Source organism: Mustela nivalis (assembly GCF_964662115.1).
Source record: "Mustela nivalis genome assembly, chromosome: 13".
NCBI classification, from domain to species: Eukaryota; Metazoa; Chordata; class Mammalia; order Carnivora; family Mustelidae; genus Mustela; species Mustela nivalis.
The window spans coordinates 90831673-90846041 of NC_139032.1; the positions used below are offsets into that span (position 1 = coordinate 90831673).

General features: G+C 59.6%; 2 protein-coding genes across 3 annotated transcripts in view; one reads left to right on the plus strand and one right to left on the minus strand.

Moving 5' to 3' along the window:
• CAMSAP1 (calmodulin regulated spectrin associated protein 1) overlaps positions 1–12697 on the plus strand; it is a 57983-nt gene extending 45286 nt beyond the window's left edge. For both annotated transcript variants that reach the window (XM_082696198.1, XM_082696199.1), the window contains 10 exons: positions 818–992; positions 1377–1468; positions 2016–2100; positions 2793–5169; positions 5916–6052; positions 6336–6544; positions 6634–6736; positions 7920–8035; positions 8430–8548; positions 11579–12697. In XM_082696198.1, coding sequence (XP_082552324.1) covers positions 818–992; positions 1377–1468; positions 2016–2100; positions 2793–5169; positions 5916–6052; positions 6336–6544; positions 6634–6736; positions 7920–8035; positions 8430–8548; positions 11579–11881 — 3716 coding nt within the window. In that variant the 3' untranslated portion in view covers positions 11882–12697. The remainder of the gene's footprint in view (positions 1–817; positions 993–1376; positions 1469–2015; positions 2101–2792; positions 5170–5915; positions 6053–6335; positions 6545–6633; positions 6737–7919; positions 8036–8429; positions 8549–11578) is intronic.
• Positions 1–14369, minus strand: part of KCNT1 (potassium sodium-activated channel subfamily T member 1) — a 299723-nt gene that overhangs the window by 226636 nt on the left and 58718 nt on the right. The window lies entirely within an intron of this gene.

Consider the following 14369-nt stretch of genomic DNA (forward strand, 5'->3'; position numbering starts at 1 on the left):
CACTCCCAGGGCCACTTCATCACGGGCCCTGCAGTGCAGGGTTTGCCCCCGGTGGGTCCCCCCCCCCAAACTTGGGCCTGGATCTGTCCAGTTGCCAGGGGGCTGCAAGTCCAGAGTCTGTAGGCCCTTCACAGGTGCTGATCTTCTCCGTCCCTGAGGGGGTGACTCGGGGTTCTGCTGTCCTCTTAGGGTATGTGGGGGGCACCGCCCTCTGCACCCTGAGCAGGTGGGGCTGGAAGGGCTGCCCGGGGCTGTCTTGAGTCTGGGGCCACCGTGGCAGCCAGTGGCAGGGCGCCCGTGGTGGTGGTGGTGGCGGCTTGGTGGTGTTTGGAGACACACCCGCCAGTTTCAGTTCTTCTTGCTCTAACCTGTGGTGTAGCTTTTCATTTTCGTAGCCATCTTGGTGTTACGTTTGCAGTATTCATTACCACGAAATACACTCATTGATTTGAAACCAGTATTTTGGACAAGTTTGTTTTAGGTAAAAGTTGCATTAATTTTTAGTTCTTATAAAAGCTGTGGATTTTTTTTTAGGTGTTTTTTGCATATGTTTTATTTATTACATTGAAAAGATTTTATTTATTTATTTATTTATTGGACAGAGATCACGAGTAGGCAGAAAGGCAGGCAGAGAGAGGGGGAAGCAGGCTCCCCACTGAGCAGAGAGCCCTATGCGGGGCTCGATCCCAGAACCCTGGGATCATGACCAGAGCTGAAGGCAGAGGCTTAACCCACTGAGCCACCCAGGCACCCCCTTGCTGATGTTTTAAGTAACTGTAAATAACGTGAACATTTCTGTAAATTGTGATTTCTGCAGCTAAAACAGTGTCACACCACAAGAGCAGTCGGCCTCCCGTTCCCATTTCCAACGCCACCAAGCGCAGCTTCCTGGGCAGCCCCGCAGCGGTGAGCCCCGCCGACGCGCAGCCGCCCACGCAGCCGCCAGCTGAGGGCGGCCACAGGCACCGCGTGCACGACGAGCCCGAGCATCTGTGAGTCCAGCCTGTCCGCCTCTTGTAGTTGCTTGGCAGCTTGAGTTGCAGCGTCTTTCCGAAGGGGTGATGGAGAAGGTGCTGGGGGGTTGGCCGTGGGAGGGCCTCCGCTGGCCTAGCCCCCTGCCCCCAGGACCCTCCAGGCATGCAGAGGGGCCACAAGTCCCTGTGAGCCTGAGTTGCAGTTTTGGGATATTTACCTCAGGTTGGAAATTTGGGGTACTTTTTGGGCTTGTTTTTATAATAATTAATTTTTCCCAAAAAATCTACGATTCTCTCCTGGACTGCTGTGAGCTTGTGATGGTCTCTTGAGTTTACTGTATTTGCTGTTGACCTTGCGAACTGACAAGCCAGTGACACTCGTGCCTGTTCTTTCCTGTTTAGGGGGAAGGGGGCTTCTGCCTTCAGCCCATCCCATCCTTTACTGCCTCTGAGACAGAGACAGCAGAAGGCCGTGCAGGGGGAGGGTCCGCCCGGTAAGAGCCCCATTTCCCCTTCACCCGCCCTCTGTCCTTTCTCCTGTAACTTATTAAAAAGATCGTTCTCAATTGACTGTTCCTGCTGTGATGTGGTTATTTTAGTTAGGAGGGTTACAGTAGAATACATTTTAATTTGTATGGATGCTCCTTAGAATTTATAGTCTTTATATGTTTTTTTAATGTAAACATGTTTATATAAAACATGTTTTATATGTTTACATATGTTTATGTGTTTATAATTTATAGTCTTTATAAATTATATGAAGTGTACGGAAAATTGCTGTGTGTTCGCTAGGCAGGAACGTCTGTGTGTCGATGTTTACTTGAGGTCCGGTTATTTCGGGTCGTGATGCGGACTGATGACTGAGTTCGGTGTCACTCACTGGAATTCCCGAAATTTGCATTGCGATGCTCTGCTTTCCTTGGGCAGTTGTGTCCTGCATTATGGCGCATTTGCTTAAGAAATGGTCATTATGTTGAAAGAATTTCAGATGCTATGAAATGAGTTGCTTAACCCCGAGCGTCCCTCTCTCCCCACACGCAGATCAGAGACACCGGTCCAGTTCTTTAACCCGAGTCGACGCTCAGCCCCGCGGTGCAGCACTAGCGTGGTCGGAAAAAAAGAACAGGTGAGCTCCGCGTGTCAGATTCGCTTGTGTGTGACGCGCTCGCTAGGCGAGCACAGTGGCTCTCCAGATGGGCTCCATCCCTGGTCCACAGGGCAGAACTGTTTCATGATGGCGCTGGACCCTTCTGCACTTTCCTCACTCTGGAGGTCGATGGAATTGGAGTCAGACATGGGAGTTCGGGTGGACAGCAGGGACAATTACAAAAGTGTTTCATATTATAAACTTTTAGTTTTTTTAAGATTCTATTGATTTATCTGACAGAGATCACAAGTAGGCAGAGAGGCAGGCAGAGAGAGAGGGGGACGCAGGCTCCCCGCGGAGCAGAGAGCCTGATGCAGGGCTCGATCCCAGGACCCTGGGATCATGACCTGACCTGAAGGCTTAACGACTGGGCTAACCAGGCGTCCCTCAGTTTTAATTTCTCATGTGATAAATTTTCATCTTGATAAATATATGCTAAAAACTATTGGGTGTCCTTGGTGATTTTTAAGGGTGTAAAGGGGTTCTGGACTGAAACATTTGAGAATTGCTGAAGCTGGTCTCTGTCATCCCCTGCCCTGGGAGAGGGTTTGCTTAATCCTCTAGACCTCCAATTTGTCGTCTTTTTGTCACTAGTATTGTATCGCTTGGTGTCTGAGTCACTGCTTGTGTCGACAGTGGCATGTCCAACGGCTTCTTTCCCCACATCGCAGGCCTGTGTCTCAGCCGGCACCCTTCGCTCTCCATCACGCCACCAGCTGTGACATGGACCCCGGCTCCAGTGACAGCGTCAGCCTGGCCCGCTCCATCAGTAAGGATAGTCTGGCCTCCAATGTCATTCACCTGACTCCGCAGAACCAGCCACAGCCCACGGCGCTGAAGACCGATGGGAAGAGCCTTCTGAACAATGTGGATATAGAGGATGAGGAGGCAGAGCTGGTGGCCGTCATTAGGACGGATGTGGCGCCCCACTGTGGTGACCGGAGCCTGCCCCCAAGCGCCAGGTCTCCCCAGAGGCTGGCGGATGCCCTAGAAAGTACGCCTGACAGTTTCTTCCTGGAGCCATTGATGCCGGCCGTGCTTCGGCCCGCCAAAGAGAAGCAGGCGATTGCCAAGGAGGAAGAGTGCGGGGAGGGGCGGCCACGGAGCTTCACATCCAAGAGGCCCAGCGAGGGCCACCAGCCCCTGGTGCGCAAGAGGGCGCCCAGCAGTCACGGTGCTCGTGACCTGAGTAGGACTTTCACCCCTATCTCCTGTGCAGAACTCCCTGTGGGCATGGAGCCCGCGCCCACCGAGCCGGGGCTGCCGGTGGCCGGGGACGCCCGTGGTGGGCTCCTGGGCAGCGGTGGTTTCAATCTGTTACCTCAGGGGCAGACTGCCGATGGCTTCTTCCTTCATGTCACCAGAGCCGATGAGGACCCCGAGGGCAGGTTCTGCGTCAGCTGTGCCCGGAGCCCCGGTGCCCACGAGCCCGAGCCGTGGGCCATCCTGAGGCAGGACTCAGACTCGGACGTGGCAGACCTGGAGGAAGCGGAGCAGGATTTCGTGGGCGAGGACGCCCCCGTGGTGACGGCCAGGTGTGCCGGGGAGGAGGAGTCCGCCAAGCTGCAGGAGGACATGAAGGGGAAGGAGCACGAGGACAAGGATGGCGCCAGCGGCCGCTCGAGCCCGTGCCTGAGCACGGTGTCTCAGGTCAGCAGCGCCTCCGTGGCCAGCGGCAGCGGGAAGATGACCAGCTTCGCAGAGCGCAAGCTGCAGAGGCTGAACAGCTGCGAGACCAGGTCGAGCACCAGCAGCTCCCAGAAGACCACGCCCGACGCGTCCGAGAGCTGCCCGGCCCCTCTGACCACGTGGAAGCAGAGGCGGGAGCAGAGCCCGAGCCGGCAGAGCCGGGAGCACGCCAGCCTCCTGGCTTCCGAGCTGGCGCAGCTGCACATGCAGCTGGAGGAGAAGCGCCGGGCCATTGAGACGCAGAAGAAGAAGATGGAGGCCCTGTCGGCCCGGCAGCGGCTCAAGCTGGGCAAGGCCGCCTTCCTGCACGTGGTCAAGAAGGGGAAGGCCGATGGCGCGCCCCCGCCACGCAAGCCGGACGCCCTGGCGGGAGAGTTCGCCCAGCACAACGGCGAGGCCTTCGACAGCGGGGTCTGCAAGTCGGAGGAGTTCCTCCTGAAGGACGAGGGCCGGGAGGGCGTCCTGGTGTCTCCAGACGTGGACGCGGAGGGCCTGCTGCTCCTGCAGCCGCCCCGAGCAAAGGTCCCTGCCGCGCTGCCCGAGCTGGAGAAGAGCAAGGCGCTGTCCGCCGCCCTGCTGGAGGACGCCGGCGAGGCGCTGGACGTGAGCGAGGGCGACCTGTCCATCGAGAAGCTGAACGAGACCATCAGCACGCTGCAGCAGGCCATCCTGAGGATCTCGCAGCAGCAGGAGCAGCTGCTCATGAAGCCCCCCGCGGTCCCGGGCCCGAAGCAGAACGCCCAGGACCAGAAGGTCAGGGCGGCCATCCACTTCGTGGAGCCGCTCTCTCCACCCGGGACGACAGGTCACCGCAAGCCTCCCCGCCTCGGGCAGGGTCGGAACTCCCGCTCGGGCAGGCCGGCTGAGCTCAAAGTGCCCAAGGACAGACAGCAGACTTCCTCCCGCAGCAAGACCCCCACGCCCAGTAGAGAGACCCTCCCTCACCTGCGGCCTTTCCCCGCTCGGCCCCCCTCTGACCCGGGCTGGGACAGTGTTGCGGAGCCTGGAAACGAGGCTCACGACAGATGCCTCTTTGACAGCCACAGGCTCCACGATGAAGACAACCAGCGGACTTTTGTCTTGCCTCCTTCCAAAGACACAAACATCCTCTCGGAACAGGCGGGCCTCAAAGAAGTTCTGGGTAGCAGTGTGGAGGAGGCGGCGCTCGGCTCCCCGGCTGTGTCCGGGAAAGAGAACGTCCCTGCGGACGAGCCCCCAAGGAGCAAGGCCAGTCTCATCGAGGTGGACCTCTCGGACCTGAAGGCCCCTGACGAGGACGGAGAGACGGAGGGTCCCCAGAGCTCGGCGGACCTCGCCAGCGAAGGCGACCAGAAGCCGGGGGTCGGCTTCTTCTTCAAGGTAAACTGTCGGACGGGTGCCGGGCTTCCTCTCGTGCCTTTGGGTTTACGGGTGTGTCAGAGGCTCACACTCAGAGCTGGGCCCCGCGCGCTCTGTCGCCAGGACCCGGCTCCGCGGGAAGTGCCCGCGGCTGCGGCCTGTTGCAGCGAACGTGGCCGGGTGCCCGTGAGGCTTTAGTCCAGTCCCGAAACGGGCATCCCATGCCGTTTTCACGGCTCAGAAGTGTTCTGTTCGTTTTGATGGTTTCCTGACCGTCCGGTAAACACCGGTGTTGTTAGCTCGTGGGCCTGTGGGGGCCGGGCCGGGAGAGCAGCGGGAGCTCCGCGGAAGCTTCCTGTCGGGCTCTGTGTCTGTCCTTGAGTGTGTTCTTAGGTGGAAAGGGAGGCGGGTTGTGGGAGCTTCCCCGCTGTTTCCCACGACTTCTCCCACGGGCACAGGGTGCGTCTCCTCTGACCAGCAGCCAGGCCGTGTGTGGTGCCTGACGCTTGGAACGTGTCAGCGAATGGCGGTCAGTCCCGGGGTCAGCTCCTGTGTGGAAAGCGAGGCAGATGGGGCCCAGTGGGGAGGTGACGGCTGGGGCTGTTCTCAGGGTGGCCTAGTTGTTCCCGAGTGTCCTCGTGTCTGTGAGGACGGCCCGATCCTCGGTGAGGGAGTCCGGGACGTGTGCGGCCGTGCCGGGACCCACTGTCGGCGCACGTCCGCTGCGGGGGCTGTGTCCTGCGGTGACGCGAGCGGCCTGCTTGCAGGACGAGCAGAAGGCGGAGGACGAGCTGGCCAAGAAGCGGGCGGCCTTCCTCCTGAAGCAGCAGCGCAAGGCCGAGGAGGCGCGCGCGAGGAAGCAGCAGCTGGAGGCGGAGGTGGAGCTCCGGAGGGATGAGGCCCGGTGAGCCGCCCCCCCCCCCCCGCACCCCTGCTCGGGCCTCCCTCCCCCGGCCTGTCCCCATCCTGCCCCCACGGGGCCAAGCCGGGCTCTGCTTTACGCCCTTAGGGCTGGTCCCCCTTGACGTGCGTGACCGTCCGGGCTGTGGGTGCTCGTCCGGGGGTGCCTCTGGGTGGGGGCGTCGGGCGTGCACGGGCGCAGGTGGGACCGGCGCAGGGTGGGGAGCGCGGTGGCCGCCGGCCCTGTGAGCCCCGGGAGCACGTGTGAGCGGGCGCGGGTCCCGTAGGCGGAAAGCGGAGGAAGACCGGGTCCGAAAGGAGGAGGAGAAGGCGCGGCGGGAGCTCATCAAGCAGGAGTACCTGCGCCGGAAGCAGCAGCAGATTTTAGAGGAGCAGGGGCTGGGCAAGCCCAAAGCCAAGCCCAAGAAGCCGCGGCCCAAGTCCGTCCACCGTGAGGAGTCATGCAGCGATGCGGCGACCAAGTGCTCCTCAACCCGTAAGCAGGCGGGACGCGCGGGGCGGCCTCGTGCGGTGGTGGCAGGGGGTGCCGCGGCGGGCCTGGCGGCAGCTTTCCTCTCCCACCAGCCGACCACCTGAGCCGGGCCCAGTCGGGCTCTAGCCTGTCCCTGGCCTCCGCGGCGACCACCGAGCCCGAGAGCGTGCACTCGGGGGGCACGCCTTCCCAGCGGTAAGGGGGCCTGTGGGGTGGACATGGGGGGTCGTGGGCTGTGATTCTGGGGTGATTTCCCAGGGACTCCTGTCCTCCCCACCCCGCAGGCTGTGTCAGAGCCGTGGTGCTGGAGCCTCCGTGCGGGGCTGCCTCTTCCCTGTCAGCCCGGCCGTGTCCCTGAGTACCACGGTTCCCAGCAGCGCCTTGCTGGGGCCTCCGGTGTGTGCTCTGCTGTCACCAGCCATCCCGTGGTGGCGTTGAGGGCTTAGGACCCCGGTCAGGATCGCCCCTCTGCCCTCTGCCCAACGTCCCCTGGACGTGGCTCCCGTGGTGACTGCCCCTTGCTGGGTTCAGCCTATGGGTCTGGTGGCTGCTGCTGGTTGACGCCGCCGGCAGGCCAGTGCTCGGCCTGCGTGAGGCTGGGTTTCTGTGGCGTGGGACAGCTTCCCTTGGGACTCTGCAGTAACGGGGGATGCACGGGGGGCCTTGCTGGTACCACCACTGATGATCTTGTGCCTTCTGCACGTGTGTCGTTGGCCCTACCTGTTTTCCATCCTTTACTGTGCGTGTCCTCTTGGGGCTGTGGCCACGTGGTCCTCTTCGTCACGTGGCTGGTGGCTTCCTGTCACCAGGGCCCTGCACAGGGCCCACATCAGGGACTCTGGATCCTGGCTGGGGTTTGGTTCTGCCGCTGCATCACCTGGGCTGGCCGGCCCCCTTGGGGCAGCCACGTGCTGCTTTGCCACTGTTGGCTTCTGCGGGGCTCTGTGGGGACTGCCCCGAGGGATACAATTAGGCCTGCCTGGTGTCGGGGAGGGGTCGAGACCTGGGCTTCTGGACTCCGTCCACTCTGCTCCCTCTCGGGGTCTGTCTCTCATGTGTCAGCAGTGCAGATCTCCCAAAGTGAGTCTGGAAGCTTCCCGAGCCAGAGTCTCGGTGCTGCTTTCGTGCTCTGTCAGGGTCCCGCCTCAGGCAGGCGTCTGGTGGAGGCAGCGTCCCTCCGGGGCGTCTACTCTAGTCACTGTGTGGGGCCCCTTGTGTTCTGCCCCGAGTTTGTAGTCGTGCTTGGGGGGCGGAGCGAGTGGGGTCGCTGTCCGACTCCTCCACGGTGGGCGTTCCTTCCTGCCCGGATGGTGTGGGCTGGGCAAGAGGGGATGCCTGTGACTGTCCCTCCCCTGCCCCCGCCACCCCTCTGCTTCAGAGTCGAGTCCCTGGAAGCCTTGCCCACACTGAGCCGTAACCCCAGCCGGAGCACAGATAGAGACTGGGAGACGGCGTCTGCAGCGTCCTCTCTCGCGTCCGTGGCCGAGTACACAGGTAAGGGGAGGTCACGGGCGCGTCCCTGCCGCTGGGGGCAGGTATTAGGCAGGTCCTGCCTGTCTGTGTCCCTCAACATGCCTTTCTGTCCCTGTGGCTCCATGCCAAGTTGTGTTGTCTTGGCACTTAGACCTTGAGACTATTTCTTGGTTCTTTTACATATGAAAGCAAGTGAAACCAGAAAAGGACTACCACCACCTTGATTTTTAGTTTATTTAAAGATCGTAACGCAGAACAATTCTTTCCAGCAGATTTGAAGTGGGTGTTGCTTTCCGTTTTCAAAAACATAGACCTTGCTGACCCAGCCTGGTTGCTGCTTGGGGAACTCGGGGTTTTCTTGTGCATGTGTGCGTTCCTTAGAGTGTAACTTTGTGCCCCTCGCCTGTTTTCACAGGTCCCAAGCTCTTTAAGGAGCCCAGTAGCAAGTCAAACAAACCGATCATTCACAACGCTATCTCTCACTGTTGTCTGGCTGGAAAAGTGAATGAACCTCACAAGAATTCAATATTAGAGGCAAGTATCCAACATCAGTCGCTTGTTCTTTTTAAGTGAGGCACCGTTGGCACGCGGTGGCACTAACCACGGAGTCTGTGTAGAGGGAGGGATGTTAGTGAATGAAGAGCTTTTCCTAAAACAGAACCTGGTCGCTCAGTGTGCGGGTGCTTTCCTGCCGTGGCTTTGCTGCCGAGTCGCCCAGGCCCCACTGGCAGTGCCGGGTGGGCGAGCGCGGGCACACGAGAGCCGTGTGCACGGTGCTCTGCTGTGCGGGGGTGGGGATGGCTTGAGGAAGAGCGGGCTGCAGACGGGCCAGACTCGAGGCTGTTGCCCTGGGGACAGAGCTGGAGTCTAGGGCAGGGCCCTCCCGTGCGGAGTGAGTGGCAGGAGCTAGTAGCCTCGGCCGGTTAGCTGAGGGCAGGGTGACTGCAGGGGGCGGAGGGGACCGGGTTTCTGCATTCTGGTGCCTGTGGCCGAGGCCGCGTCGGCTAGAGACAGGAGGAACTTGCAGGGTGTCCTGAGGGGTGAAGGGGAGCGCTCAACTCCCTGGAGAGATGAAGCTTGGCATGAAATGCTTGCTGTTGGGCTCCGTGGTGCCGGATGCCACCTTCATGTTGGCCACTGTGATCACAGCTGCCGCGGGATGGTGTTGGCCTCGGCCATTTTAAGGGAAGCTGATGGCGGTCTCAGCGAGAAGTTGATCGGCAGTCGGAAGTGGAGGGACGAGGTCAGGCTCACATGCCCTTAGCCTGACTGGCTCTCGGGGTCGGGGCGAGCGACGCCCTGTGCCCCACGCATGGTGGGGACGCCTCTCCCTCGGTGTCCTCATGCAGGTCTCGATCCTGGGGATCAGTCGGGGGACAAACCCAAAGGTCCGGGCTGTGAGGTTGACGTTCTGGGGTGTGAGGCAGGCCCTGATAGAGGAGCTCGCGGGCTGCTTCTGGGAGAGGCTGGAGAGGACGCGGTGTCTGCGCTGGTGCTGTGGTGTGGAAATGGCCGCAGACCCTGTGTGACCGAGTGGGCGTGGCTCCGTGCCCACAGTACCGTTGACAGCAGCAGGTGGTGGCCGCGCTCGGCCTGTGCCGTACAAGAGGAAGCGATGAGTTGCCTGTGAGTGGAGGGGACAGCGGGGCGGGAGCCAGGGGTTGGGTCTGCTGGCAGCTGGGAGCAGCCTGCGTGGGCACCAGGGGGCAGAGGGGCTCAGGGGAGGCCGGTGGGCATGGATGGGGCAGCTCCCACAAGGGCGGCTGTCGGCGCGGGACCCCCGCTCGGCTCTCGGCGAAGCGGTGCATGCAGCTGTGGGCAGGGAGGGTGCAGACGCGGACGCAGCCGGCCCTCAGAGTGGCCTGTAAACTGCGGGCTGGGGGCCGACGAGGGGGCGCGAGCGTGGGAGCAGGGGTGCGGAAGGAGGGCGGTGGCTGGGACGGGCCAGAGCATGGGGCGCGTGGGGGGCCTGCGTCTGGAGCCGCTGCTGCTTTGCATCTCGCTCCGTGTTTAAACGCACTTTTTAGTTCGTTGAAGTCAGTATTGTTTATACGTACGGATCTGGGTTTCCCCACTTGATCTTTGAAAATATATATTTGTGTGTGAGTTTATTTGAGTAAATGACAAGCCTGTTATTCTTTTTTTTTTTTTTTTAAGATTTTGTTTATTTATTTGACATCACAAGTAGGCAGAGAGGCAGAGACAGAGAGAGAGGGGGAAGCAGACTCCTTGCTGAGCAGGGAGCCCGATGTGGGGCTTGATCCCAGGACCCTGAGATCAGGACCAGAGCCAAAAGCAGAGCCTTAACCCACTGAGCCACCCAGGCGCCCCAAGCCTGTTACATTCTTACGAAGCTAGTATGTATTTGTGAAAAACAAGTGTGGTTTCTAAAGCAGAAACAGAACAGTGGCTCTGCTTTCCATTTTTACAAATCTTTTAAATTCCTGGCTTCATGGAGGGCAGCCGGGTCCCTGTAGCTTCTGTGGGCAGTCTGTTAGGAACGCCCCTCCCCAGCCTCGGGAGCAGCCCGTGGCATGCTGGGCTGGGTGGGTGAGGGCAGAGCCCAGCCGCGGCTGTGGGAGGGCACTGGGCTCGGGGGCCCCTGGTGGGGAGGGGTGCTGGGTTAGGTGGTTCAGCTTGGGCTTTAACACAAAAACCTGGAGGTCCAAGCGGTGTGCAGCGGACACAGTGACCAGTACCCACACTGGCTCGCTTCGGGCTTCTTTGGGGGCGCGTCCCTGGTAGGCTTGGCGGTTTTCCATCTGTTTGTAGACCGGTATGGCTGTGGTCTGTAGCTCGGGTGTAGGAGGAAAGTCTGTCCCTTGAGCCACACTCCCCATGCGCCCTGGCTCCCACCCACCTGCTGTCTCCGGAGGGGCCTCCCCTGGCCGTGTCCCACGAAGGAGGTCCCGCACCAGGCGGCCTTCTGGGGCTGTGTGCTCCCCGACCGCGTCGTGAGTGTGTCCCATCCCTGTCGAGCCTGTGGTAGGGGCGCTCTCCCTTTCGTGACCAGAGCCGACTCCCTTGTGCAGTTCTGCCCCGGTGTGTTGACCTGCTCTCCCGCTGAAGGGCATCTGGCTTTCTGCTTCTGTTACGGTGGTGACGAATGCCGCCGCAAGCATTCACGTCGGGGGTTCTGTGTGGAAGCTTAGACAAGAGCCGCCGAGCCACGGGGGTGACTCTGTGCTTAACGTTCTGAGCAGCCGCCCAGCTGGTTCCGCTCCCTCCGGCCGCGCGGGAGGCTCCGGTCTCTGCACACCGGCACCGGCACTCGCCGTCGCCTTTCTGTTGGGTGGTGGCCCTCCCTGTGGGCACGGGCGCTGTCCCAGTGTGGGTTTCGATCTGCGGTTCTCTGGTGGCTCGTGAGGGCGTGTGTGATCGTTCACTCCATTTCAAAAGCATTTTTTTCTCACACACGTGGACCACCCGAGTCACGTCTCAGGGGCAGGTGCTGCTCCTCCGCTCTGCGAGTGGGAGCACCTCGGCCGGGTGTGGGTGGGCGGTGCTGCGAGTGGGAGGAGCGACTCTCCAGCCCTCGCCTCTCCCTTTCCTCCCTCCATGCAGGAGCTGGAGAAGTGCGACGCCAATCACTACATCATCCTGTTCCGGGATGCCGGCTGCCAGTTCCGAGCGCTTTACTGCTACTATCCCGACACCGAGGAGATCTACAAGCTGACTGGCACGGGCCCGAAGAGCATCACCAAGAAAATGATCGACAAGCTGTATAAATACAGCTCAGACCGAAAACAGTTTAACCTGATCCCAGCCAAAACCATGTCCGTCAGTGTGGACGCTCTCACTATTCATAACCACTTGTGGCAGCCCAAGCGGCCCGCGGTGCCAAAGAAGACCCAGACTCGTAAATGACAGCGGCGCCAGCGGGCGGGTCCGAAGGGTGTGTGGACAGGATCGATATTTATTATTTTCATCCGTTTGGGTACGAAGTGTGCATAGTCACAGACCCTTTCCAGAGAGGCTTCCAGCGAAACCACAAGAAAACCGTCCCTTGGCTCCCAGCGCACGCACAGGACGCCGGGCGGAGGACGAGGCACTCTGCTGAGTGGCTCATGGAGGCCGCGGCCGCTGCTGGCCAGGGAGGGTCAGACGAGGGGTACGCGTGTCGTGAGGTCTCCAGGCTGTGGATCCCTTTACTTGAAGTTCTCCTTCGGTGTGAATGGAAAGTGATCTTCGCTTTCTCACCTCCTGCCCCCCCCACGTGACCTCACACCCCTCGTGCTGGAATCCCAGGAGATGGCGGGCCGAGGCTCGGTCTCGGGTCGGGGTTTGAATGTGTTTAGGAAAGGGATTTGAATTGGGGGAATCTTGTTCATTTGAGAAACTGTATGATATTTATTGATTGTGTCTACTGCCAATGTTCATATCCAGTTCTAAGATTTCTGAAAAAAATTCTTGTTCTTTGCTGCTCAGACAACGTTTACTGAAAATACCAGTTCACTAAAAGCACTGAAAATCTGCAAAGTCTGTCTTCTGCTAGGACGACGTTTACAGACGTGGCGACGCTGCTTGCTGGCACGCGATCGCGCGGTGGCGAGCGGTTCCGCTGGCCGGCGGCTGCCTGACTGCAGATGCGCAAGCCGAGCAGATGCCAGCCCGCGCTCGTGGAGTTTTGGGTAGTTCTCTAACGATTTGTTCACTTTAATAAAGACAGATTTTGGTAACGTAGAATATTTTCCACTCTGAGCATGTTTCTCTCGAGAGCTGATGCACTTAGGCTGACGGGTCCCGCAGTGGCGTTGCGATGTCCCGACTTGTCCACCCCGAGTCTGGCTTCTGCAGGGCAGCGTGCCCTGAGAGGACTGTGCGGGGCTCCGTTCAGACTGGCCGTTCTGTGCTGTTGCATATTTACAAACAATGTAAGTGGTTGTTTGCAGTTATCTTGGAACTCCAAGCAAGCGAGACGGCTTTGGATTCTGTCCGTGTTGGTGCAGATGGTCGTCCGCGCCTCTCCCGACCGCAGGCTCCCGGGAGACAGGTGCACCCGGTCTCCTGGCCTTCACGCAGCTGCAGTCCTGCTGACGCTGTGTGACTGACCAGCTGCTCTGAGCCTTGATCTGAGCCAAGTGCCGGAACATTCTGGAGTCGCGCGTGTTAGTTTTGCACATGTTTTCTTGGGAGTATTACTTGAATCTATCTCGAACTGCGGAAGACCCTTCGGATCAATGGGAAAAGTCAGACCCTTGTCCCTGCTCCCTAATTTGCAGAAGGATGGAAGGTAAGTGAGTTCTGTACCCGGGGAAGGAGGGAGCCGGCTACAGAACACGGCAAGGAACTGTGAGCCTTCCGGCCTCCTCCCGTCGGCGCCCTCCGCCCTCCGAAGACCCCAGGTTCGTACGTCCTGTGTTAGCCGCGGCTCCATCCTGGGAGCCTGGGAGTGCGTCGTGGGGCTGCGGGATTCTGGAAGCGGAGTGCGAAGGGGTCTGCAGTGGACTTCTTGTCCCCGTGCGTTTTACTCGTGGGCTTTGTTTCTCCTTGTACGTTTGATCTTCTACTGTTCTATTTATTTTAAGAGATCACTAAGATGTAATAAAGTAATTAACTAATTTGCTTTCTGTTAGTCACACCTGTGTGCGGTTGCTGTGGGTCCTTCCGTCGGTCCGCGTCTCCGCTCCTTGCTCAGAGGAGCTTCTGGTGGTTTTTACGTCAGAAACACTCCGCTCCCAGAGAGTCACGTCCTCTTGTCGTGGGGAGCAGGGAGGCTTTCTGACTAGCCGCCGGCCTTCGTGGAGTCCCAACGGGTGGCCGCTTCTCGGCCGACTCGCCGGGGTCTTGGTGGAGTGAGGGGACGTGGTGGTTGTTAAGGAGGACTCGGAGCTTATGGCAGAGAGCTGGGAAGTGACGCTCCTGCCAGACCTCCGGGGAAACCCTGGCTTTCCTTTTCTTTTTTTTAAAGAGTTTTATTTATTTGTTTGACAGAGATCACAAGTAGGCAGAGAGGCAGGCAGAGAGAGAGGAGGAAACAGGTTCCCTGGCAAGCAGAGAGCCCAATGCGGGGCTCCATCCCAGGACGCTGGGATCACGACCTGAGCCGAAGGCAGAGGCTTTAACCCACTGAGCCACCCAGGCGCCCCAAATCCTGGGTTTTCTTGATGGGATTAGTCGGCCTGTGGAGTACTTGGACGTTGTCCTGTACCGTCTTCTTACTGTCCATTATCTCAACAGGCCCTACCTTAGAGGCTGATGCTTTTTAAAAAAAATTGTTTTTTTTTTTAGGATTTTATTTATTTGAGAGAGATGGTGTGAGAGCACGAGCAGGGGAGCAGCAGCAGAGGGAGAAGCGACCTCCCGCCGAGCAGGGAGCCTGATGCGGGCCCGATCCCAGGACCCTGGGCCAGAA